The following is a 25,424-nucleotide window of genomic DNA, read 5'->3' as shown; positions in this document are numbered from 1 at the left end:
AAATACGATACAAAGGAATTTCCCATGTGAAATTATTTCTTTAAAGAAAATGCAGAATTTCATGAACCTAAATGGCAACAGACTGACCCATCCCCTGGCAAGGCAGTTCGCAATCTCGCTCATGGCAGAGACGCAACAGTGAGGCATGAAGTCTTGAGAAACTGAAAAGGATGCTAACAGCACAGGCGCTGGTGGGTGCGGGGGGAAGGTGGGAAGTGAGCTGAGGATCCAAGATTTGAGGTGAGCTCTCCAGTAAACTGGGAAAGCTTTCATACTTTTGTAGTTAATGTACTTTTTATGAGTTTGCTGTAAAAGTCAGTTTTGAAGTAAAAGATGCAGTTTCATGCTCCTGTATGATTTTATTGAAAAAAATACATTTAAAACAACCTAATTTATTCTAAGAATTAACATACTTACAATTAGAAGTCATTTAGGGTTGTTAAAAAGAAGACAAGGCAAGATTAATGGCACACATTTTTAACTTCATGATCCTAACCCAGCCTCTGCTTCTTTATTGATTATGTTAGGTTGGTCCCGATTTGAAGTGGGTTCCCTTCGGTTGTCCTTTAGCCATTACCAGTAATCCCTCGTTCTGCAAGGTCTGGGGGTGGCCAGGGCTCCTGGAGAACACATGGGAAGTCGCAGGGGACCGGTCCTGGGCTTGGTGAGGATGCTCATTCGCGCTGCCCGTTACCGTGGTTACCCTGGCTGGATACGTGAGCATCAACTACGGTGGACTCTGAGCACAGGAGCAACAAGACTCATCTGTGGGCAGTTTAGACCAAAGGGAGACGGATTTGCTAAGAAGTGCATCAGTCGGGGTCAGAGATACAATTACTACCAGAGCAAGGAAGAACATTTGCTCAGGGGCCCAATGGGGGCAAATGGGATGATAGTCACAGTATCTACAGTATATTGATGACAAGTGCCTTAGAACGATAATGAATGAATGGTTCAAGATGGTAACAATGATAATAATATTTTTTAGTGATTTATTATTGTCATTAATTGTAGTAAATCCAGGAAAGTCTGTGCTTATGGAGACACTCTGTGATTCCCAGAGCCTCTTGCCATGGGACAGGATCCTACGGAAGAGGGCAAGCTGCTTCTCCATTTCTCACAAAAGATCCTAACCTTGCAATTATCTCAGGTTTCCCACCACCCCAGATAGATGGAAATTAATAATACATCAAGCCTGCCCATCCCTGCCAACGCCGCCCTGGTCCCAACAGCATTCTAACTGCACTGCCCAGCAGCTCCACCTATTCAAGTCACTCCATCCTTGACCCCACTGGGTCCCTTGGAGTCAAGTACCCATCCTTGACCCCTTGTCCCTCTGGGACCTGCACCTTCTGTTCAGCCCTGGACACCTTTCAGGTGTCAGCCTGGTCCTTAAAGTAAGAGGCAGGTCCAATGAGTATGGAAATGCGTGCAAATGTCAAAGCCAAAAGAGGAGGGGGTTCAAAATCATCACTTACCCGTGGCCCAGGGTTCCCTAGGGGCCCCATGAAACCGGGAACTCCAGGATGACCCTAGGAAAACACAAGAGGCAATTGTTCAAAATGACTCATAAGAAGTTTTTCACTTTGGTGACTACCAAATTTCAGATAACAATCCAGAATCTGACTTCTAACTCCAGTAACAATTTTGGATAAAGGCACTGGCCACAAAAACACTTTCTTTTTTTGTACATATTGCTGGTGTTTCCATAGGTTGAGAAAGTATCTAACAATATTTACAAAAACGAATCTCTCCTGAAAGTGGATTTGCTTCAACAAAAAGTGAAGGAAGACGGTGTGGGGAAGGGGTTGAGGACACAGACGAAAATGGAAGTGGCCATAATGGCTGCAAGATTCTGTGGCTAGGTGATAGGTATGGGGGAGGGTCTTTTTATTATGCTTTCTAATTTTTGTGTATGCTTGAAACATCCCATAATAAAAATCTGAAAGCAAATAAATGCATATGCACACACAACATACGCTCACAATGGAAACTGTTGGGGTTACCGAATCATGGCATCCTTACTATAACAGTGTTGCAGTTACTTTAAGAAAGAGAGTCATGTCTCCATGCAGAGCAGAGTCTATGTGTATTACAGCAGGAGCTAAACAGCCAGAGGGAATTGCATTTAATGTTTAGTCTTTGTAGGACAATGTTTTATAAAAGCAGACACACCACCATGGAAAATTTCCCTGCCCTCCACCTCTATCTCCTGCTACTGGGAAACACAAGCTGTAATAGTCAGAATAGAGCATACTAGTTCTGAAAATTCGCTGTTGCAAGAATAACCCAAACACATTTTGTTTTTCCAAATACAGAGGGAATTTTAGCTGAGCATGTCGTTCCGACCTTGAGCATAGCTCTGAACTCACTGCTTCTGGAGTGCTTGCTCACCTGCTTCACCCTCATGGAGCAGAAAGCCCCTTGAGGTCAGGGATTTGCCCATTACTCCCTCTGCATCTCAGAGCCTGGTGCCATGCCTGGCATGCAGCTGGTTACAAGGAGGACCGATGGGGAGATGCACAGAGGAGTGATGGGCAGAGGGCAGGTGGGAGGGAGGAAAGGGAAAGGGAAGAGAGACAGCTGCCAAGCAGGAGCCAGTTTAAATGGCAGAAAGGCTGTTGGAGGCTGGGGAGCTGGACTGCAGAATCAGCTGGTAACACTAGATAAATGATGATGGCGATGCCGTGTTCAAACCCAGAGAAAGAGGAGTATGTTGCGTGGGCGCTATCTTAAAATGCATTTGGAGAAGTGGTCCAACAGGGCTGGCTGGGCACTGAGCACAGAAGGGGCATCTGTGTAACATTTCAACTAGCACCGTGAGTTCTGTGATAGGTACTTAAAGAGTAATAGGAGGGAGGAAAGAAGGGGGCATTGTGTAATGGATGACAACCATTTTAGTGAACTAGAGCTCTAAGTGTAAGAGAGTCCAGAAAAACAAAACAAAAGGAAATCAGAAAAGGCAGTCTGCTCAGATAACTGGGGAAGGAGAATGTGACAGTGAACCACAGGAATCAAGATGGAAACCATGAAAATGTGGTTAAAAAAAAAAAAAAAATCCTACTGCAAGCAAAGAAGATCCAAGTGGTGATGTCAGAAATGGCAGAATGAAATTCATCTAGGAGAAATAGTGATGTCTCTTCAGGTTCATTATAAAGTAAGTTCTTACCTGGTCACCTTTCTGTCCAATTTCACCATCTGCACCACGTTCCCCTTTACTTCCCTTGGGAGAAAAAAGAAAGAAGCTCACTGGAAATTTTGCTAGAACTACATTGCAAAAGAAAAAAGTTTGCATGCATTCATCTACCTATGTATTCATTTATTCATCCATTTACTCTTTCTTCATCCAACTCTTACCAAGTTTGAGCTGCAGGCCAGGCATGGTGTCCGCAGAGAGAAGCAAGGGAGTCTGGTTGAGGAACTGCTGATGGAATGGCTTAACTGGGTTGTGGGGTGCTGATGGGGGTCAGTGCAAAATGGAACTGGGGAGGCAGGCAGTACCTACCTCACTGAGAGCCCTGGATGTTTACCCCTTAAACCTGGATTGAGCTGCAGACACTGGGAACCATGAGAAGGATGTATCACTACTCTTGGTTTCAGAAGGGCTCCTTGACTGTTGTACAGGGTGGGCTGGAAGGCCCAGGACGAAGAGAGGAGGGGCAATCAGGAGGAAACTGGGATGTTTGGGTGTGGGAGGGAAAGGAGCCGAGTCAGCATAGTGTCTGGTGTGAGGTGGGAAGAGGGAGAAGCTGAGACAGTGGACAGGACAGCACTGCCCAACAGGCTGAGGAAGAAGACTCCATCCATACATATGTATGCTCCTTGCTCCCTCCCTTACTAGCTGTGTGACCTTGAGTGGGTCACTTAAACTGTGAGTTATAGGATTTCTTGTTTATCTATAAAATAGAGAAAATTATGATTGCCTATCTCATGAAGTGTTGGGAGAATAAAATCGACACAGCACAGAGAACAGAACATAGCAAGAGCTCAATAAACATTAGTTATAATTATTTTTGTAAATTATTTTGTATTTGAACCCTGGCTTTGTCATTACTAACCCTGTCATTGGGCAACCTGCTTCAACTCTGTCTCTTTCTTTTATTTTTTTAAATTTTATTATGTTATGTTAGTCACCATACAATACATCATTAGTTTTTGATGTAGTGATCCCCGATTCATTGTTTTCGTATATAACACCCAGTGCTCCATGCAATATGTGCCCTCTTTAATACCCTGTCTCCATCTTTTAAAATGAGAATGATAAAAACAGAACCTTTGTCATGGGATTGTTGTGAGCATTAAATGACCTAAAATCTACAAAGTGCATAAGCTAGTAATGAATTCATTGTTAGCTATCATCCTTCTCATCATTGTAATCACCACCATCATCATCACTGTTACCATCACCATCATCATCATCACCATCATCATCCTCACCATCACCATCACCATCATCACCATCATCATCACCATCCTCACCGTCACCATCATCATCATCCTCACCATCATCATCACCATCATCATCCTCAACATCATCATCACTATCATCACCATCATCATCCTCACTATCAGCATCCTCACCATCATCATCACCATCATCATCATCCTCACCATCATCATCACCATCATCATCTTCACCATCATCATCACCATCACCATCATCACCATTGTCATCCTCACTATCAGCATCTTTACCATCATCATCACCATCATCATCATCACTATCAGCATCCTTACCATCATCATCACCATCATCATCATCATCCTCACCATCATCATCACCATCATCATCCTCACCATCATCATCACCATCACCATCCTCACCATCATCATCCTCACCATCATCAAACTCACCATCATCATCCTCACCATCATCATCCTCACCATCATCACTATCATCATCATCATCACCATCACCTCTATCAACATGATCACCACCATCACCATCATCATTGCTGTCATTATTGTGGTTAAGACACTCATGATATGAAACCTATCAAAAATATTTTTCACAGACTAACCTTGAAAGTTACATTCAAAGGTTCCAATCTCTCTTAACTGTCACCTATTTTGGCTCTGCATTTACTGTGGCAACAAATATATTTCAGTAAAATATTATTAACCAAAAACATGTCAGTTCCTTTAAAAGTATGCATTATGCAGTAAAATAAGTCTTTTGCAATAAGTCAACCTTGGCTCTGGCTCCAGGCCTGTCACCTCTCGTTTCTGCATCCTTGAGCAGATCACATCCCCTCTGTGCTCTGGGTTTATTCATCCAGTAAATGTAGGACACAGGGGGGCAGGTCAATCTAGGAGAGTCCATCCAGGTGCAGAGCCCCACAATTCACCCCCTGAAACATAGGGTCCAGCCCTCTTCCCATCCACATGGCCATGCCATGTCAGCAGCTCACTGAGGACCTATAACATTCCCCGGCTGCCTCCCTGAGCCGTGCTGGGGGCCAAAGGCCAGTGTGCAGAGGAGAAAAAAAGGTTCACAAGGGGAAAAGCATTTGTTCCAACATTTTTACATGTAATTAGTTCTACTGCTTTTCAATCTATAAAGCCAGCAAACTGTCTGCAGGCCGTATTATAATCTCAATGAAAAGAAGTGACATAGAATAGCACACTGCTTCTCTGACATTTAGGACAATTGCCTTAAAAGTAAATGGTTTCTTTTCAAATCCCAGTCCTCAGTCTGGGCTTAGGGTGGTTTCAACCTTCAACTCCCAGCAGTGAAAATGTCAGGAGCTCAAGGATCTCCACAGTTGTCCTGTCTCCTTCTCTGCTGCAGCTAAGGATCAAAGCAAACACAGCCACCCCCAACCCTGACTCACTTCCTTCCAGAAGAGAGGACTGACATTTACCAAGCCTCTACTCCTCTGGGCACACTGCCGGGCCTTTCCACATGAGATCCCATTCCGTGTATTTCTTTGTTTATATCCTGAGCTGATGCAAAAAAAAAAAAAAAAAAATTTAACATGCCCGGTTATTTAATTTAGCCATTAAGACTACTCTGTGTGGTGGGGGTCTGACCAGAGTGTATAGATAAAAAATCTGAAGACCAGAGAGGTTAAGTCATTCATCAAGGTCACACAGCTAACAAAAAGCAAGATTTGGAGCCTAATCCAGATCTATCTGTATTCAAACTGCCTCTTCCTGCCCAAGTTACTTTTCTGGCTATTTCCATAGGCATGATGCCTTGTCCCACTGGTTTTATAATGTCAAGAGCATAGCATTTACAGCCTAGAAGTCTGACTGAGAGTGCTCCAGGAAACTTTCTAAAAGCACTGGAGATACAGCAATCAAGGAAACAACAACATCCCTGCCTACCTGGAGTTTATATTCTAGAAAGATTACTAGTTCATTACTTTATAGCTCAGTTCTCTTAGATGATGTTTATTCAGAGCCATTGTCAGGGCTTAAATCTCCCCCATAAAAAGAAGGGAAGAGATTCTCTTCCCAAACCTTTTTTCTTAGAGCATTTACTTTAGAAAACTTGTCACTGTCTGTTCTCTGTCTCTTTGAAATGTATGTAAATCCTCTTAAAAGCTAAATAAGTCCTGCCAGATCCAGGACTCAGAAAAGTCTTTCTCTAGGACCTGGCATCCGTCCCTTTGAAATATAATCAATCATCAAGGAAGAGAGCTCCCCCAATCCCCCAGTCTCCATGGGGAAAGGGAGCCTAAGGGAAAAGCAGGTTTCTTGCTCCAAGTTGCAGAACTACCTCCTGTCGTAAAGATGAGAGCTCGTTTTTCCTTTCTATAAAGCTAATGAACTAACACAGATGATCCCCTAATTCCCAGGTCAACTTAGGATGAACATGTCTGGAGAATGGTGCTATCAAGTCCTCTGACTTGAGGACCAGTTACTGTTTATCTTGAGGACTTGTATGCAGCAGGTACGGCTGCCGGGCTACAGAAGAGAGCGAGAGGTTTTCCTGGGTTGGGAGAAGATTTTCTTTAGTTTTTAATTATATTTCCTCAATACCATCATGTGCTAAGCGCACAATGTAACAATTACTTAGAGGCTGTGTTCATACCAGGAACTGCTCGAAGGATGTCGGTTTCTGTGAATCCACCAAAAAGGCAATTTTCTCAAGGGGTTTACAAACTGTGGAGGGCAGGGCCTAAACCTTCTCAAATTAATGATTCTCTGCTACTAGCAGAGTAAGTCCTGGCCCTGAATTTTTGTGTGCTGTTTCACCGCCTAGAAAGCCATTCGCCAAGGACGTCTGACAAATCCTTGCCTCACTTTCCAATGCAACTAAAATCCTACCTCTTCCAGGTGGCCTTCATAGGAGACCCCTTGCCCCATGGCATTATTTTCCTTAAAGCCATTTACTCTTCTCCTGACCATTTGCTACAACTGCTATTCATTTAGAGAAACAATTATGAGGACCACTTGCGGTTAGATGTACCCAGCTGGTTCCACGCCTGGTGCTCTGTAAATGTTTCCTTGTTCAATCCTCACATCCTCTTTGTGAGATAGACCATATGGCTCTTCTTTTACAGATGAAGGACCCGAGGTTCAGAGAAGTCAAATAAACTGCCCAAGTCCTATAAGTAGTAAGTGAAATGCACTCAGCTACCAAGCAGCAGAGCCAGATGGGGAACCACTCACTGACCTCCAGAGCCCAGCCTGTGTCCGCCCATCTTGATTGCCCCCAGCCCCAGTCTGACTTTTGTACAAACCACCGGCTTGTAGATCTTTCTTCTCCAACACAACATTGGGCCCTAGGAGGCATGGTCCATATCTGACCTACCTCTACACCTCCTGACCCAGAAGGGAACTTTGAAGGGGATGCTTGGTGAGAATCTTCCAGGATTGAGGCAGCTCTGGATGAAAGAGACCTATGCTCCTGAAGACAGCATAAACCAAATGGCATGGGGTACCTTCTGGGCAGGAACGGATTTGAGAGCCTCTTCTGGTAGTTCGAATAGTAGCAGAGGAGGTCTTATCTCTGGCCCCCAGAATTATCCAGAAGGTCCAAGTGGGGGCTTCTGCTCATCTAGTGTCTCCAGTCCCTGCAGTTCCCATTACCTGGCTGGTGGGCACATGAATGAGAAGAAACCTAAATGCTTTTCATGGAGGAGAGAATAATCAGCATTTCCTACTGGGAGAGGGTTTTACATTGGACTCTGCAGAAAAGCACATTCCCAGGGTCTTCACTCTGATTATCATCTTGTTCCTTCTTCCTCCTCAGCATGGATCATAATCGTAACAGCAGCCACTATCTCCAGACCCCATCCCCGAAAGTCGGTGTTTCACACAGTTTGAAAGTTCTACAATGAATCTGTAATCGATTGTGGCATTAACCTCCCCAGACCCAGCCACCAGTCAGAGCAGCTGCAAATCTGCAAAATAAATTTTGGGAAAGCTGATCTCCCAGATGCAGGATCACAATTGCAAACAAACAAGCAAACAAACGCCCTTGGAGAGGCACTGGACCAGTGAACACCTGGTGCCTCTGGCTATGAAAGCACAAGAACAATAATCGTAAGTGCTCGGCCACTGGTAGCATTTTCAGTGTACAAATTCATCTTCACATCCGCAGGTCTAGCTGAGAGCTCATTTGATAAGCAAGGTTCAATAGAGAGAAAATGAAACAGTCCTCCCGTCTGTTTTCTGGAGAGTGGTGTGGGATGAATGAAGAGCATGGAGAGGGACTTGGATTTGAAGGCAAGCCTGTGAGTCCTCAAAGGAGACAATTAACTCCTCCCTGACTCATTTCCCCAACAATAGGTGGTGGACCCAGGAAGCCGCCTGGGAGCTGTCCTTGGTGCTGATGCTGGTCCCACTGTTAACTAAGTTTTGACAGCATACTAAGGGGGCTGGGTGGTCCTACAGCTGGGCCAGCAAGGATCCCCCTTTGCTGTATCACCTAGTAGTTTGGGAGTACTGGCTTTTAACCTTGCTAAGCCTTCACTTCCTTGTCTGTAGAGTGGGATAATATCCCTACCTCCTAGGATCATGCTGACCATTGCAAGAGACCATGCTGTAAAACAGGTAACCTGGCCCTTGGCCCTTAGAACACTGGGTATACTGCCCACTGTAACTGCCTGAGGGCTCATTATGTAGGGTGGACCCCCAGTCCTGCCAACTTCTCAAGGTCACCATGGACTCCCCAAGTGGAGACAGCTAGAACCCTGTCTCTCACCTGGGGCACTAGTTTTTGTGCTTTTTCTGGATGGAAGCTTTCTTTGGCTCTCTCTGAATATGCAAAGGAACAAACCCTCCCTGGAAGCGAATTATAAAGGAACAAAGGCAGAGCCATTGTCCCAAGATACCAGTACTTCAAGTGGGATTGGGCTGATAAAGAAAACAATCCTTACTCAGTGGAGGGAACTCCTTATCTGTTTAATTGATTTGCTTTTGTTTCTCTGAATAAAAGCCATTCCTCAGCAGAGGCAAACGCAGCAGCCCAGAGTTGACAGCAAAGGTTACTTAAAGAGGATCAGCTGAAACTGGCTGCCTGCAGATTCCTCCAGGCAAGGAGCTTAGCCCCAGCTGATAACCCCATAAAGCAGGGTAATAGCGCAGGTGATGCTACGCTTTATGGTCATCTCTTAACCTAACACTGACCTGATGGGCGGGGAAAATCTCTTGTTCCAGCTACACTGAGACCTGACATCTATAGTTCCTGAAGCAAGAGCTCTGGGTACGTCAAAACCCTGTAAGACTTCACCGAGTCTATGGGCCGCAAACACTCGATGTCTTAGCCTGCCAGGCAGTCCTGGGAAGTCGGGATGTTTTCCATCCTGATACCCAACAGCTCCAGTGAGTGCTCTATTACACCACAGTATTTCTGTTTGCATCCTAATATACTAGTAAGAGCTCCAACCCCATTTTCCAGGGCTGACCCTAGGGTAAGGCAAGTGAGCACTTACCTATGTGTAAACACGTAAAGGATTCTAGAAACATCAGTATCCAAAATAAATAATAGTCCAGTGTCGTATTTAAAAAATAAAAATTAATGCCAAATAATCCAAGATGAACAAAATATAAAAATGTAAATAAATGGGGCTCTGATGGGCCTGGGATTAGGGGGAGTGAGGAAGGTGAGCAGTTCAGTGGAGGGTTAGGTCCCATCTTTATTTAAAATTGTGACATTTTGTTCCTTGTGGGTCAACTGCACTAATTTTAAAGTTCTAAAAAATATTGCAATAAAGTCTTATTTATCTTGGTTACTGACGTCTTGGGCTCCCCTTACATCTTACGTCCAGGTCCTCATCCCAGTCCTGGCCCTGCCGCTGGCTGGGACCCCACGGGCTGAAAGAGCAGTAGAGCTAAGGTTGGCAGAGGGCCTGCTATGTGCCAGGCCTGGTGAGGGCATCTCCTGAGCAGGTTTTAAGGCCACAGGCCTGGAAGGAAGGTCACTGCTTTGACATCCCCTAGTTTGTCGGCAAGAAAAGGAAGGGCAGAAGTAAGACGCTAGACCTTGGGAATGCCAACCCCGGAGGTGTGGCTCCTGAGCTCTCTCTCCTACTGACAATTTTCTGACGCATCTTGTGTCCCCAGGCAAGCCACACTGCTGTGTCCCAGCCAGGCCACAGGGAGAGACACAGTGACACACCTGCCCCTGAATGTGGGGGGAGGGCAGCCTGCATAGCTTGCAGAGGCACAGAGGCCCCAAGGCTATCAGGGACAGCCCCCCCCCCCGGGGGCGCTGGGGGGAGGGGAAGGAGGGTGAGGGCTGGGGAGGGTCAGCTCTCCTCCCCTCCTGCCCCCATGTCAGCACTCACACAGTCTCTTCTGCTTAGAGCTACCTACTGTCACCACCAGGAACCCAACCACCACAGCCCAGACACCTGTTTCGGCAGCCAGAGCCTCCCCTCCCGTTCTAAGGCTGAGATCACAGCTCCTTCTTCCCAGACCTGCCTCCCTGGCCTTATGAAAGCACAGAGCTGTCCTGCCCATGGTAGGTGGGTGCCTCGTCACTCCTAGGAGCAGCAGTAATGCTCACCCATGCTGGCTTAGCACTTTCCTAATAACATTGTTTATTGAACAACTAGCTCCTTTTATGTATTATATTGTTCAACTCTAACAAATCTCTGAATCTTGCTTTTATTCTTACCATTCGTGGGTGGTGAGATTGAGGCCCAGAGAGGTCAAAGATTTTGCCTAAGGTCACACAGCTCTGACTCCACTCAGGGCTGGGAATCAAATCCAGAGCCGTCTGACCCCAAAACTCACATCTTAACCAGTGACTGCTACCTATTCCAATCCCCTAGCTCATTTCATTATTCAACCACTGAGGCATTTGTAGATGAGTTCCCAAGGTCACTGAGATAGTCGAGGTCATGGTCAGCCCTTGAATGTTGGTATCATGATTTTTAAAGCATCCTTCCTCCACACCAGACATCACTCTTCCTCAGATGTAGATTAACCAGTGAGATGAGCAGAGTGGATGCACACGATGTTAATGAGGGCTCACTGACCTGTGGTCCGGCTATTCCTGGAGGCCCTGGGAGGCCCCTGGGCCCAGCATCTCCCTGTAGCAGGAACAGAAGAAAAACAATCAAGAATGAGTGTCTGGAGCTCATACCGAGAGTCATCAGCATGTCATTGCCCTTGCACACCTATTCACTGATTTCCCACTGAAATGTCCCTGTCTCCTCCCCACCAGCATGTCTGAGCAAAGGGTGTGGGCCGGTGGTGCTGCTCAGTGTGACTGTGCATTCACAGGCACAGCTCATGACTAATGTGGTAGCCAGTCCCCCAGATGACCCCTAGACCTCTGCCTCCTCCCATTTGTACCGAGAGGCAGCACTGGGATCTCTAAGATGATGTATCTCATCGCAGTGATGAAGACAAACTGTCCCCTTTTCTCCTTACCTTTTTCCCTTCTGTGCCTTCTCTCCCTGGCTTTCCTGGGAGACCTTTGTCCCCTTTAAAACCTGGCAGACCAGGGAGGCCCTGGGGGCCAGGAGGGCAGTCATTGCATATGTCCTGAGAAAGAGAGAGAATAAATAATAGTCCCTTGTAAAGCGAAAGGTGGCCCATGAAAGTGATAGAAAAGCAAACAAGTGCATCAGGTCATTATCCAGAGTGTTCGTGTCAAACTGCATTTTTCTCTCTCTTCATCTGAAATCAGATTTTAGTGCTGATACGTCTGGATCATTACCTCATTTCTCCCTACTTCTAGCCAGCCAGACTGCGTGAAGTATTGCCCCCAACAGTGATGTCAAAAGTGCACCACTATCTGTGAGCATTTAAAAGCATTAACAGTACAGACTTAAGGCAAACATTCAGGGTTGTTACAAATAACACATCCACATCCTGTTCCTAAAGCTGGAGACGGAACGAAGCTGGAAGCTGAGCTCTTTGTCTCCTGGGTTTGCCTAAGTGGGTTGTGAACAAAGAAGTAACAGGCACACAGCCTTGGGATTTTCTGGCCGTGACACACACACCCGGTCTGACCACACACGCCTGGCATTATTCTTTGTCCCAAGTAGGTGTTTAATAAATGTTGCCGGTCGGTGAGTTGCCCAGTGAGGCAGGGGAGTGCAGTTCCTGGTGTGATTTTAAAGTCCTCTCAGCCCAGGGAACACGTTTCCTAATTTCCTAATTCCTAACCCTGTGTCATCCTAAGACCTTACAGTCTGGAGTGCAGTGCGGACCCAACAAAACTCACTGGCTTGAGCACACCGCGGCCTGTGTCTTATCCCAGAGTCCTGCGGTACTGTTTCTCAGCAATGCTCCCTCCCCTCTCCTTGGGATAAAGGTTAGAAGCGTTAACACAGAGAAGGCACTTAGAATATTATCAGATCATCCCCAGTGCACTTAGCTAGGATCCTTAACTCCCACCTGCACTCATTGACTCCCTCAATGAAAAACTACTTGTGAAGCATCCACTGTTAGGCTCTGTGCCTTTATTTTTTTTTAAGATTTTACTTATTTTTATTTATTTGACACAGAGACAGAGATAGTGAGAGAGAGCACAAGCAGGGGGAGCGGCAGGCAGAGGGAGAGAGAGAAGCAGGCTCTCTGCTGAGCAAGGAGCCTGATGTGGGGCTCCGTCCCAGGACCCTGGGATCATGACCTGAGCCGAAGGCAGCCGCTTAACTGACTGAGCCATCCAGGCGCCCCAGGCTCTGTGCCTTTCTGCTCTGAGACCACAATGAGCACGTATCTTGAAGAGTTCTGTGCTTAAATGGTGTTAATTGGCACAGAACAAATGCACTGACCACGGCCTGGGGAATGCTCGGCTGGGGGCATCTGCACAGGCCCTCGGCAGCTACACTCCGTCCTAGGGGAGGTGATGTTGCAGGTGACAGCAATCACCTTGGTCTCTAACTCCAGACAGAAGGGTTTTTCCATCACAAAAGTGACTCTGAATGACTCACCTTCCTTTCACCTGCCTCACTCCTATTCAACCTCTGAAGAGTCTTCAGAAGTCTCTGAGACCAAGAAGCCATCCTATTGCTTCAGACTGGGGACGGCTTCAGACCCTGCACCCACAACCCCAGAACACCTGCCCTTGCATCACTGCTGAAGTGGTCCATGTATACTCCATTCCCTCCCCACCAAGCACAAGAAGGTGTGAGCTCTCAGAAAACAGAGTAGAGTTGCTTTACCTTTCCACGTCCAATTCAGAGCAAAGGGCCTTCCACAGAGCAGGAGTTCAATACATGAATGAACTAACTGACCCAATCCACCAACCAAATGCCCTACTGACCACCTGACCTTTCGGTGTCCTGCACCATCTCCTTTTAGTGGGTGGTTTGAGAAGCTGGGTGAGTATTTTTAGAGGCTGGGGAGTGCCAAATGTCGGGATATACAAAGTGAGGGTGAAAGAGATAAACCAAAGCATACTGGTTTGGGTTGCTGTTTTTTGTTTGGAAGAGCAGCGGAGCTGGGAGGAAATCCCCTATTCCTAGTCCTTCTCTTGTTCTTTAAAACAAGGTGCATCCATGAGAGAGTGCAGCATTGGGTGTATGACATGTGGAATGGGGCTAGCCTGGGGGCAGCAGGAATTCCCGCCACTGAGATTCTGCTAGCATTGGAGAACACGGTGGTGATCCGGAAACCATTCTTTTTTTTTTTTTTTTTTCACGTCATAAGTATTTATTGAGTACCTGCGGCATATCTAGCACTGTTTGGAGAGCTGTAAGAAGAGTGAATTGTACAGACATAATTCCCGCACTGACAGAGCCAACAGTCAAATGGCTCAAGACAAATAACACAGAAGTACATCTAGAAGGAAGTGGACATTAAATTGAACCTTATAAAATTGCTAGTATTCAATCGTTTCACTTCAGAAATGGCAGTGTTTCAACGTAATTGTTCTGAACTGGGTGAAGGGATATCAAGGAAGAGAGACATTATGTGGACTTGCCCTTAACAACTCCGAAATCTGCAGAACTGACATCCCAGTTTGAAGGCTGTCCAGCAGGAAAATTCCCTTTTACTCAGGGGAGGGTCAGCCTTTTGGTCTATTCAGGCCTTCAACTGATTAGACAAGGCCCACCCACACGATGGAGGGCAATCTGCCGGAAACCATTCTTAATGGTGGGATCCACACCATAAAGCAGTTATATCTGCATAATACAAAATCTCACCACCTATTTCTTCCCAATTTCTGGAGGGCTAACTCAGCCTGGGTCTGTCTTCATCACAGATTCTGTGTAGGAATGTTCCTTGAATGGGGCACCTGGGTGGCTCAGTCAGTGAAGCGTCTGCCTTCGGCTCAGGTCATGATCTCAGGGTCCTGGGATTGAGCCCTGGCTCCCTGCTCAGTGGGGAGTCTGCCTCTCCCTCTCCCTCTGCCCCTAACCCCAGCCCCCGCTCTTGTGCTCTCTCTCTCTCTCACTGGCACTGGCTCTATCTTAAATAAGTAAATAAATAAAATAAATAAAAAGACTGTTCCTTGAAGACGAGCTGTAGCAGTGCCCAGACTTACAGTGTGGGTGCTGGATTACAGCTCTGACCCAGCCCCAGAGTCCAGGGAACACAGGGAGACCAGCCCCCAGTCTGCAGGCCCACCCACGCTCACTCTGGCCCCCGTGCTCCTGGGGCCCCCCATTCCTCTTGACCCTGGACTACCCTGAATGCCTTGAGACTAGACAGGGTTCTGCTTGTAACCAGATCACACGGAAGCCTCTGTCCCCTGGGATCACGGCTTCACCCCTCTGAGCCTCAGCCTTCTTTTTTTTTTTTTTTTAAAGATTTTTTATTTATTTATTTGAGAGAGAGACAATGAGAGAGAGAGCACATGAGAGGGGGGAGGGTCAGAGGGAGAAGCAGACCCCCCGCTGAGCAGGGAGCCCGATGCGGGACTCGATCCAGGGACTCCAGGATCATGACCTGAGCCGAAGGCAGTCGCTTAACCAACTGAGCCACCCAGGCGCCCTGAGCCTCAGCCTTCTAATCTGTGAATGGAGAACCTCAAAGTCCGGTGAGGAAGAAATGAGCTAATGGATGAAAAATGCCTGATGCCATGCCTGGCACATGGGGACTGCATGGCGAATTTAGCTGTTAATCTGCCATTGTGATTTCCATATGATTTCCCTCCCCGAATTTTCTGCTTTGCCTCATCTGCCCATCGGATGCCCTTGTCCATCAATACCGGTTGCCAACTCCTCTACTTAACGGAGCTGCTCAGGTAAGTCACTCAGGTAAGTCACTTAGAAATAAGTCTATTTCCTTATCATAAGGTCCTTCTCCTTCCTTAGGGGATTGTTGTAAAATCTAAATGAAGTAACGCATGCAGAGCACCTGGTGTGTTGCAGGGTTCCTTGGAATCTATAAATGTTGCTTCCCTCTGGTCTCTGTCCCCTTTCTTTTGTCTGAGATGTTCTCATCAAACCCAGCTCACTGGGCTGGTAGTCAGCATGGTGCAGCATACCAAGTAAGCACACCACCCAATGCCTACCAAAGGGAGGGGATGCCACAGTCCTTGCTACTCGAAGAAAGCAGCTGTTGTTTTCCAGCAGCAGAGGTAACCCCCAGGTCATCTTATCCAACCTCTCGCTGGATACCTGAATCCTCACTGCAGTATCCCTCCAAAGGGCCGTGCAGCCTACCTCTCAAACCTCTAGGCGGCAGGCAGGGAACTCACCACCCACCTGTACTTCATCAGGGAGCTGGCAGCCGGTTCTGGCCCATGCAAGATGAAGGCAGGTGACATAGGGGGTCAAACACAGGGGTCTGCAGTTGGACACACTGGGTTTGGGTCTTGGCTCTGCCGCTATCCAGCTCTGTTACCTTGAACATGTGCCTTGCCCAGCTGCGTTCAACCTCCTCCCTGTAAAATGCAGACCTAACTGCCCACATACTGGGCTGTCTGGGAAGATCAGATGAAATAATATTTATCCAAGGGAGCCATCTGATGGAGACATCCTGAGGACGACCTTGCTGGGCACAGATCCAACTGTGGAAGTTCATTTACCAGGGACTCAGGAGATGAACTTTCTACCCAGGCAGTGTTCCAACTATCAGAATGAAGTATGTGATGCTATAAAATTCCTTGGGGCAGAGATAAATATTCTGTAATAAAAGATGCCTTCTCAGCAAGGGAGGGACCTGCCACCAGCCACCTGGGCCAGACCAGCAGGCTTTACCCTACATCAGAATGGCAGCAGGTGATAGAAAGCTTGGAGCAGTAACAGGCTCTGCTGACCTGGGAAACCCACTTGGACCCAAGCAAAGTACAGCTCCATGGGACCAGCAAGGCTTGGGCGTCACCCTGGATGTAGGTGCCCCATCCCCTCTGGGGTTCCCAGTTGCTCTGATGAACACAGTTGCATCCCACAGCAGGTAAGGAACACTGATGGGACTAATTGTCTGCCTCAGTGCGGTAGCCGTGAAGCATGAGGCTCCACACTCCTGTTATCATTGGCAGAAAGACTGGGACATCTTGAGGTTAAATTCTTTGTGGGGGAAGGACAGCTTCCCAGGTCTTTCTAGAGCAACGGAATTATGAGAAATGATTGAGGCTAATAAAAGCCTCCAATAAACAAGGAATTTAATCAATAGGTAATGATTTCTTGTCATGTCCTTGACTATGAAAAAAAGCTTTCTCTTGTCAATTAAAATCAGGAAAGATTTTCTACTACTAGTTTTTTTAAAAAATAAAATAAAATGTATAGCTTTCCATCAAGGCATCTCATTGTGTACAGAGATGAAAAGTCTCGGGGTTCTCTGAAAAGGTTTTCTTTTCTCTTTTGTTTTGCTCCCTCACTCTCAGGCATGAACTCTGTGGCTTTGACATCACCCAAGTGCTTGTTCAGAATGCAGGAAGCGAGGAAGGAGCTGATCACACAAATGTCAAGCTTCACCCTAAATTAAGACAAAGGCTTGACACACAGCCAGCAAAAGGGTCCTCCCTACTCACTGCAGCGAGACTGTTCTTCCTGAAACATAGACCTTACCCGTCTGTCTTGCTCACTGCCTGTCCCAGCCCTCTGCCATGTCAGAGCTGAGGCCCATGGGCAGGGACCTGGGCAACCTCACAGTTTGCCCAATCTTGGCAGAGGGATGCCCAGCTTCTCAGGGCCTTTAGCAGCCATGGACAAAGTGAACAGGTTCTGAAAACCAGCGGAAGTCTGCACCCAGATCTGGTCTCCTTCCTGGCCAAAAGGCCCGGCAGTGGCCTTCACCTCCCTGCCTTGTGCTCTGGCCCTTGCACCAGCAGGATGCATACCCAAGCAGTTTGACTCTGCCTATGGCCCCCTTTTAAGAACACAAGACAGCTTTGTTGTGGGGTTAAAGTCAGTCTCTGAAATCAGTGAGCACCAGACTGCATTCCCAGAAAGCCACGGACCCTCAGCGCCTCACGTTCCTTACACGCAAAGCAACAACAGAAATAGTACCAACTTCAGAGAGTAATCGTGGAAATCAGGTAAGAGATGCACACCAAGCATTTATCACAGCCCTGCAGAGAACTTTCTAGAAGGATGGAAATGCCCTGTATGTGCACTGTCCACTAAGATAGGCTTTGGCCACATCTGCCCATTACGTACGTAGACTGTGGCCAGCATGACCAAGGACCTGAATTTTTAATTGTATTTAGTTGTATTTAATTTTAATCAACTTAAATTTAAACTGACACACGTGGCCAGTGGCTGTCAGACGAGATGGAGGCTTGAGCACATCGCCAGGCACACAGGGAGTTATCACCAAATACTGCTGCTGTCATCATGATACTAACACACAGTTTTCAAGCACAACACCCCACAACTTACTGAAATGTCCAACCCCCTCCCCGCCGCCACCATTTCCCAATGCATGCACATTGACTTCATGCTTTTACCTTAAAGAGATTTATGTCCCCTGGAGACAGTAGTGAAGCGGGGCCCTGCCGAAGTAAAAGCAAGTAAATACAGACATACACACATGCATGCAGTAGACCCTGTCCTTGCTCAGACGGCACAAGGCCTTCAGAGCGTATCCCAGATTCAAACAGCGCTGTCTACATCCCAAGCCAGGGAGGCACGGGAAGAAGTCACTTCGGAGGCAGCAACCATACATGCTGCCTGTCCTACCCATGTCTGACGGACATCAGCCTTCCTGGTCCCCAGTCTCCTCCTGCTGGTCTCTCCTCCCCATCCCCCATCACAACCTGACAGGTCTTGTCGGTACTGTGGAAGGCCAAGGGACAGACTGTCCTGGATTCCCCAGATGGGTACCACTTGCAGCCATCAGCCATTCATGACCTAGTATGAATTGGAAGCCACTTGCTCAGCTCTCCCAGATGAAACTGCATTCTAAACCTCACCCATTATACAGGCTGAAGGTGTCCAACTCTGGGAAAGAGATTTCAGAAGTCAGGAGTAATTACAAAGCCTCTGAAGGTATGTAGAAGTCTGCAGGTCACCAGAGTCACATTCAAACCCACTGAGTTGCAGTGTGCTGTGTTAGGATTATGACCAGCCCGGAGCCCAAGGTTGTATGCAGCCTGGGTTCACGCTGGGGTATAAGAACATAGAGCTGGAAGGAAAGCCATAATTAACAGGCAGACGCTGAAGGGAAGAGGGAATTCTTAGGTAGAACTGGAATAGATTGACAGGGTATTTTGCAAACTTCTAAATTTCGCACAGGGAAAGAGTGCCAGAGAATCCATTCTCCAGAGGAAGGTGTTAGATCTTCCTCTAGAATATGGGAAGCCTGTGGCCACAAGTGAATGTGCAGGGGCTGCTTTCTTCTGATTAAGTTTGCATTTCAGCTTATTAATTACGGATTGACTCTAGCATCTTGGGGATGCTGAAACCAACACAATTTTCCTGGCTACCAAACCCCTTTTCCTGACCCCCCTGGGGGCTTCTGCTGCACCGTACGGCCACCCAAAGCCATGTGACTGTGGCATCATGTCAGCTTGCTCAGGTAGGTGTGTGAAGTTTCCTGTGGCTTCTGTGCACGGGGCCTCTCTCGACTCTCGGGGCTAGGACACAGAGATTGGGGCCGAGATTGGGGCTGACAGGCTCGGATCTGGAGGTGCCCAGGCAGTGCCGGCCCCGCAGGCAGAGCTCACCCTGCATGCACCTGCTGCAGCCGAAGCCCAGAACCCCCTGGTTCTGGGCGAGACCCTCTGGAGGAAGGCCAACCCCTGCAATATTGTTTATTGAAACTTTAATTTAAAAGCAGAAAGAGGTTTTATCCTGGAGCCTTAGGTTTTTCCCTGGGAAGTTAACAACCGTGGAGGATCCATATTGCTCAAATCGGGCCATGTTTGTGGGGCTGGTGCTGTATTAGCCGGGGTGTTTCCGTGCTGTTGTGTGAGCCCCCTGTGTAAGCAGAGAGGCCCCACTAGACCACATGGCCAGGAGCACTCACAGAGGCAGAGAGAATGGGGAGGGAACGTTCAGCCCAGGTACAGTGTGGCCTTGGGGAAGAGTTTCATGAATGTCTTACGGGGGGGGCGGGGAGGAGACACAGGCTGTTTAGCCACCTGCCATGCTGGGCTCCGAGGAGCAGCTCACACAGGACAGATCAGTTCAGGCACGATGGACAGGTAGAAAAACAAAGGGTGGGAAGCGTGGAGGCTGTAAGAGCCAGTCTGCACCCTCCCAGGCCCCTCCCGCCCTCCCGGGGTACCACGCCACCAGCTGCCAGGGACCCTCGCTGGAAAGGCAGGGACTGACTGATAGGGAGGTGACAGACTCTTAACTCCAGGTGGGACAGTGAGGTGGTGCTGTTCACAGACCTAGCAGCCCCTGGGGTCAGGCCGAGCCTGCCATGCCCTGCTTCCCTTGATCCTTGTGGGCTTCACCCCCAGCCCATCCATCGCACAAGAGTCCCCGCCAGAGGCTGTGCGTCTCGGGGCCCAACTCTCGACAGGGACTCCCAGCACAGGAATTCTGCGGGTGCAGCCCCGGAGAAATTGTCCGGGTCCCACTCTCCACCCAGAGGAGCAGGGACTGTGCGGGGCAGGCTGAAGTCAGCTGGCAGGCAGCGAGGGGTTCAGTGGGCGTCTGAACCCACTCACTCCAGAGAAAGTCTGGCCCTGCTAGCTCCTGACGGGTCACCTCTAAGCCCTCAGACACCCCGCCTGATGAAGCCTACGTGAGCATCCCTTGTTGGCCGCACGTCCTGCTTTTCCCGAGCACCTACACCCCTCTCAGGCATTCGATCCTGGGAAATGGCTGGGGAGGGAAGTGCTGTCTGCACACACTCACCGGGGGTGGGGGGGTGGGGGGCACTGGAAGCTCTGGACCTGGTCTCCCAGGGGCCCTGCTTGTGCATCTTCCAGGGCCAACTGCTACCTGTGTCTTCCCTCCAGAACCAAATGTCATCATGAGCAGAAGAGTGTTCCCTGAGTTCCGAGGATCCTCCCAGTGAGTCCTCCTGATGAATCACTGAGCCTGAGGGTGTCTTGGGGGCCCCTGGAAAATGACTTATCTGACCAGCAAGAGCAGAGAGACCCTGATGGCTACTGGGCTGTACTTGGGACCGTTTGTGGGCAGTGCGTTCAGGGAATTTAAAAGTGATCAGAAACAGACCTATTCTCCCTCCTGCTCCCGCTGCCCCTCCTCCTCCCTCTTTCTCCCCCTCTCCTTCCAGATTCTGTGGGTGGCCTGCTATGGGACAGTCACGGTTGTCCACATTGTCAGTGGACTGTGCTGTCTTCTCTTTGCAGAGAGCTGTCAAGGTCTAGATTTGGCAGAGGTCATCTCCCGTTTAGCCTCGGGTCTGAACCTTGCTCTCCCCCCGCTGCACCAGGGCCTTGCACGGGGCTAACGACGGGGCTTCCGCGGGGCTCGCTGTCTGCCGCAGAGCTGGCTTCCGGGCAGGAGGAGGGTAAGTGAGCGGTCCCTGACCTCTCACGTGACCATCCTCTGGTCCCACAGGTAGGTCCCCTGCCGAACAGACCGGGGTCCCCACCCAGGTCTCTGCTGGGCCCAGCAACCCGGATGAGGGTGCGACAGTTGTTGGTGCCCACGGGGGCCTCTGCCTTGGGTGCTTGTCTGGGTCAGGCAGCGGGCCGGGCCTGCAAAGGAGACTCTGACTCTCAGGTCCAGCTGGAGGTGAAGCTTCTGCCAGGTGAGCATCCCGGTTTCAGAGCCAGACTTACGGTCGGTCCCACCAAGGCCTCAGAGTCCCCAGTCCTGACACTACTGTCTCTTCCCTCCGTCCTTCAGTGGGGACCAGCTTCTCCCGTGTCTGCACTGCCACTCCCCCCCAGACTGCTCATCCTCACCGTTCCTTCCCTAGAGGGTCCCCCCCGCCCAGGCTGTGGCCTGGTCACTTAGTCAAGCCTTGGGGCTTCTCTGGTAACAGCAACTTAATCAGCGGGGGGGGCGCTAAACACGCACCTGAGGGAGCCCGTAGGAGCCTCGGACTAGACCACCAAAGGAGCGAGCACTCAAGACCAGCCTTTCCCCTGCAACAACCCCCCTCCGGCTTCCACTGTTCCCACCAGGAGAGGAAAAAGTTTTTGCCACCGTATGAAGGGGACAACTGGGCAGTGCTGGCATCCCTGGACATCCCTGGACAGGGGCAGGAAACGGGCCAGTTAGGACTTTGCGATGTACACTGGGGTCCAATTGCTCACCCCCAGACCCATTCTCTACCCTTCCCTGTCCTGTTCCATGCCGGGGAGACCACACCCAGGAGCCTGCCATGGGGCTCACTGCCTGCAGGCCCTGGCTGAGGTGGACGAGGAGAGGCCCCATCAGGAAACTGGAGTTGGGGAGACCCTGCTCCACCCCTCGGGCCCAGCTCTCGGGCAGCAGCCTCGCACCAACAACTACAGCTCCTACCGGCAGCCCCTCCCCACCCTCGTGCTCTCACTTGGCACTGGAAAGAGGTTATGGTCCTGTCGGCCTCCTGCTGTGGCTTATCTTTGGGCCCCCCAGCATCTCAGATCAGCCCCTGCCCACGGCTCTGTAAGAAGTCCCTCTTTCAGCCTCTTGGACCATCTGAGTTGTGTTTTATTCTCATTGGAGCCCTGACTGAGAGTTAATATTCATCCAGAACAGTGAGATGACATACTGGCTTGCCAGGAGGCCCTCTTTCTCCTGGATTTCCTGGTACGCCCTAAGAGAAGAGAAACAGGACACATTAATGGTGCTAAGCACATCACCCGGAGCCGCTCGGCCCATGCCCCCCAACCTCTGTCCACCAAGTGTAACTGGGTGGAAAAAAAAATCACCCAACGGTGAAGACTGGTACCAACAAAAACACGTGGTTTCCAGTCTCAGCTGAACACTCAAGTCTTCCCAGGAAGAATTCCACTGCGGCAAACATTTAAAATAAGCCACCCCTCCTGAAACTCTGACCCAAAATGCAAAACTGAAAATGACGCATGCACACAGAGCACGTACTGTATATACATACGTACACACCTATCTTAAATTTCCACCATCCTTCTCCAAACACAGGTGGGAGGACCAGCTTTGAAAGGAGGGCTGGTTATAAGAATGTCACATTGAAAGTGGGGCGGGGAAATGAGAATAGTTGGACAGGTTCTAGAGGGTAACTTTCTCCTCTACAGGGGAATCAAGGAAGGGAAGGGGAGGGTGATTTATTGTCCCTGCTTATAGTGAGCTGAATCTACGGATGGAGCCATGCATGTCTGAGAGTAAGTACTACTGCTTCATGGCGCCAGACAGCTGAGCCTCATGGGAACTCATCGCCGCCATCCATCCACTGGGTCAGAGTATGCAGTGAGCAACATCCATGCACGTGGCATGCTGCCAGACATCAGGGACCTCGAGATGCATAAAAGACATGGTCCCTATCTTCTTGGAGCTCAGCTCTATCTAGGCAGAAGCCAGGCATGGAGATAAGAGATGATTATCATTATCACCATGTGGGAAGGGATGCAATTCTCAATGAGCATCAGGTTAAGTCTGTGGGATTCTCGTGAAGGGAGAAAGCCATTGCAGGGATGGGTCAAGAACAAGTCTGTGAAGAGCAAGTCCAGGGCACGGGATCTGAGCAGAAATGACCTGCTAGGGATGTAAGGAAATTGACCAAAAAAGTGGGAGTCATTGTCTGGGACGCCTGGGAGCTAACAAGATTCTGAAAACGCGATACAAAATCATAGCTCACAAGCAAGAGAAGAGCAAAAATCAAAATAAGATCCTGGGGAGGGGGAGAGGGATGAATGGAGGAGAACTGCTCCTCTGGGGGTTTCTGGGTCAAGGGAGGCTGGGAGATGGTGGAGGTGGGCTTCCAGGGGAGTCTAGAAGAACCTCAGCTGAGCAGATACCATTGCTCTGTACTTACATCCTGGCCGGCGGGTCCCTGGGGGCCAGGGAATCCAGGTAAGCCTCGGGATCCCTGAGAAAAAGAAGGCAAGACACTTGCCAACAGTTTAAGCTAAACTAGACAACCCCCCCCCCCTTGGCAACAGTCGGTTCTCGTTGTACAAATGGCCCGTTACTATGAGGAATCTGATATAATAATGTGTGTGCCAAGATTCTCTGCTCAGCGCTTACTCATTTCCCCATGCTCATGGAGGTGGGCATGTTACACACACACCAAGAACGTTCTGGAACACCTTCACTCTGAGCCCTTCGGCCCAGGCCCCGGGTGTGGGCTCCTTCCTTGAGTGGAAGGGTCAGCTCCTATGGTGAGCACGTCGTGGTTCACCCCTCCACATCTGGTGGGTGGCTGGCTGGCTTAGCACAGTACCCGGTACTTAGAGAACATTTACTACTTTTTATTAGAAAATCACTCCCATTCTGTTGAAAGTTTCTGGACAGTATCAGGAATTCTCACACATAGCTTTCACTGTGGCTCCCCCTTCCTGTAGGAATCTTCCTGAAGTAGATGTGCAGGGGGGAATCAGCACTTTGTGATGGCAGGGGCTGGAACGGGGCCAACCCAGCCTCTCTGAGACCTCCTAGATGTCCCCTCCACAACCACCCCTCCAGAGGAGCCCCATCCGCATATCCTCCACCTTAGTGCTACGCTACAGTAACTCACTCTCCGTGAACTGTTCTGGGCCTCTGGTTTCTCATCTATAAAAAATGGGTATGCAAACCCATTTTCTTGGTTCAGAAATTACTTGAGTGCACAGAATTTTACATATAAAATATGTCATCATAGGTGTTACTCTTGCACGGGGGTGAGTTTATAGAAATTCACATTTTCCTGGTGAACACATACACTATGCTTATCATCAACGGTGGCTACTCCTAAGAACAAATGTTTGCTGAGCTCTCTGTTGCTTCCCAGCATTTAGCCCATCAGACGTCCACAACGGCCCAGGGGTCTTGCCAGGCCCACTGTACAGATTAAAGAGAGATCCCTCCCTTGATCAGGACAATGAGGCTTGGGGTAGTGAAGCCAGGATTCAAAATTAGTTCTGCTGGTAATTAGATTAAAGTCATCAAACCACGCTGTCCTTCTGTGACACAGAGATGCCAAAGAGCAAAGCCTGTCTCAGTCTGCCCAACTATAGAATGGGCATACTGGATTAGATGACCACCCCTGCCCTTCCCACTCTATCATTCCAGGGGCCGAAGGTTATATCCTAGAGAGTCTGCACTGTTTAATGTTAGGGATTTGCAGAAACCACTTGAGTTTGGCCCCTCCACTTTAAAACTGCTTTTATTAGAACAGAATTTCTCCCTTAAGCCCAACCCTTCATTTATTCATACTGTACCGGGGGCCCTTTGTCTCCTGGTGGTCCAGAAGGGCCCTGAGAAACAAACAAACAAGACATTAAATAAGTCAAGTCAGAACGAAAATTTTCTTTAAACATGCTGTCGTGTTTATTTCTAAGGCAGGTCTTTAACTGTCTTTGAAGGAGTAGCTAACTCCCCCAACCTTCCAGCCACAGTCACCCCTACTCACCCCACCCAGGAACTCCGCACCTGGAGGTCTTCCTGGAGCTTTCTCCATCTGCCCCTGAACAGGTACCACCCTATCCTGGCACCCACTTGGTTCCTGACGCCTAAGCTCCTCTCTAGTTTGTAGCTCTGGTGCAGGGTGGGACCGAGCAGCCCAGCATCCTTAGGTGGTGCCTCCCTCCT

The 25,424-nt window shown here is 48.9% G+C and overlaps 1 protein-coding gene across 1 annotated transcript in view; it reads right to left on the bottom strand.

Moving 5' to 3' along the window:
* Positions 1 to 25,424, bottom strand: part of COL22A1 (collagen type XXII alpha 1 chain) — a 250,581-nt gene that overhangs the window by 43,840 nt on the left and 181,317 nt on the right. Inside the window, exons 41-48 of the mRNA XM_078071952.1 lie at positions 25,055 to 25,090; positions 23,671 to 23,724; positions 22,432 to 22,476; positions 18,254 to 18,298; positions 11,836 to 11,949; positions 11,439 to 11,492; positions 3,170 to 3,223; positions 1,479 to 1,532 (exon numbers count right to left, since the gene is read on the bottom strand). Of these exons, the coding sequence (XP_077928078.1) occupies positions 1,479 to 1,532; positions 3,170 to 3,223; positions 11,439 to 11,492; positions 11,836 to 11,949; positions 18,254 to 18,298; positions 22,432 to 22,476; positions 23,671 to 23,724; positions 25,055 to 25,090 (456 nt within the window). The remainder of the gene's footprint in view (positions 1 to 1,478; positions 1,533 to 3,169; positions 3,224 to 11,438; positions 11,493 to 11,835; positions 11,950 to 18,253; positions 18,299 to 22,431; positions 22,477 to 23,670; positions 23,725 to 25,054; positions 25,091 to 25,424) is intronic.

This window comes from Halichoerus grypus, chromosome 5 (assembly GCF_964656455.1).
Source record: "Halichoerus grypus chromosome 5, mHalGry1.hap1.1, whole genome shotgun sequence".
In the NCBI taxonomy this organism is placed as follows: domain Eukaryota; kingdom Metazoa; phylum Chordata; class Mammalia; order Carnivora; family Phocidae; genus Halichoerus; species Halichoerus grypus.
Note: the sequence above shows the minus strand (reverse complement) of the source record. Positions and strands in the feature narration are given on the sequence as shown.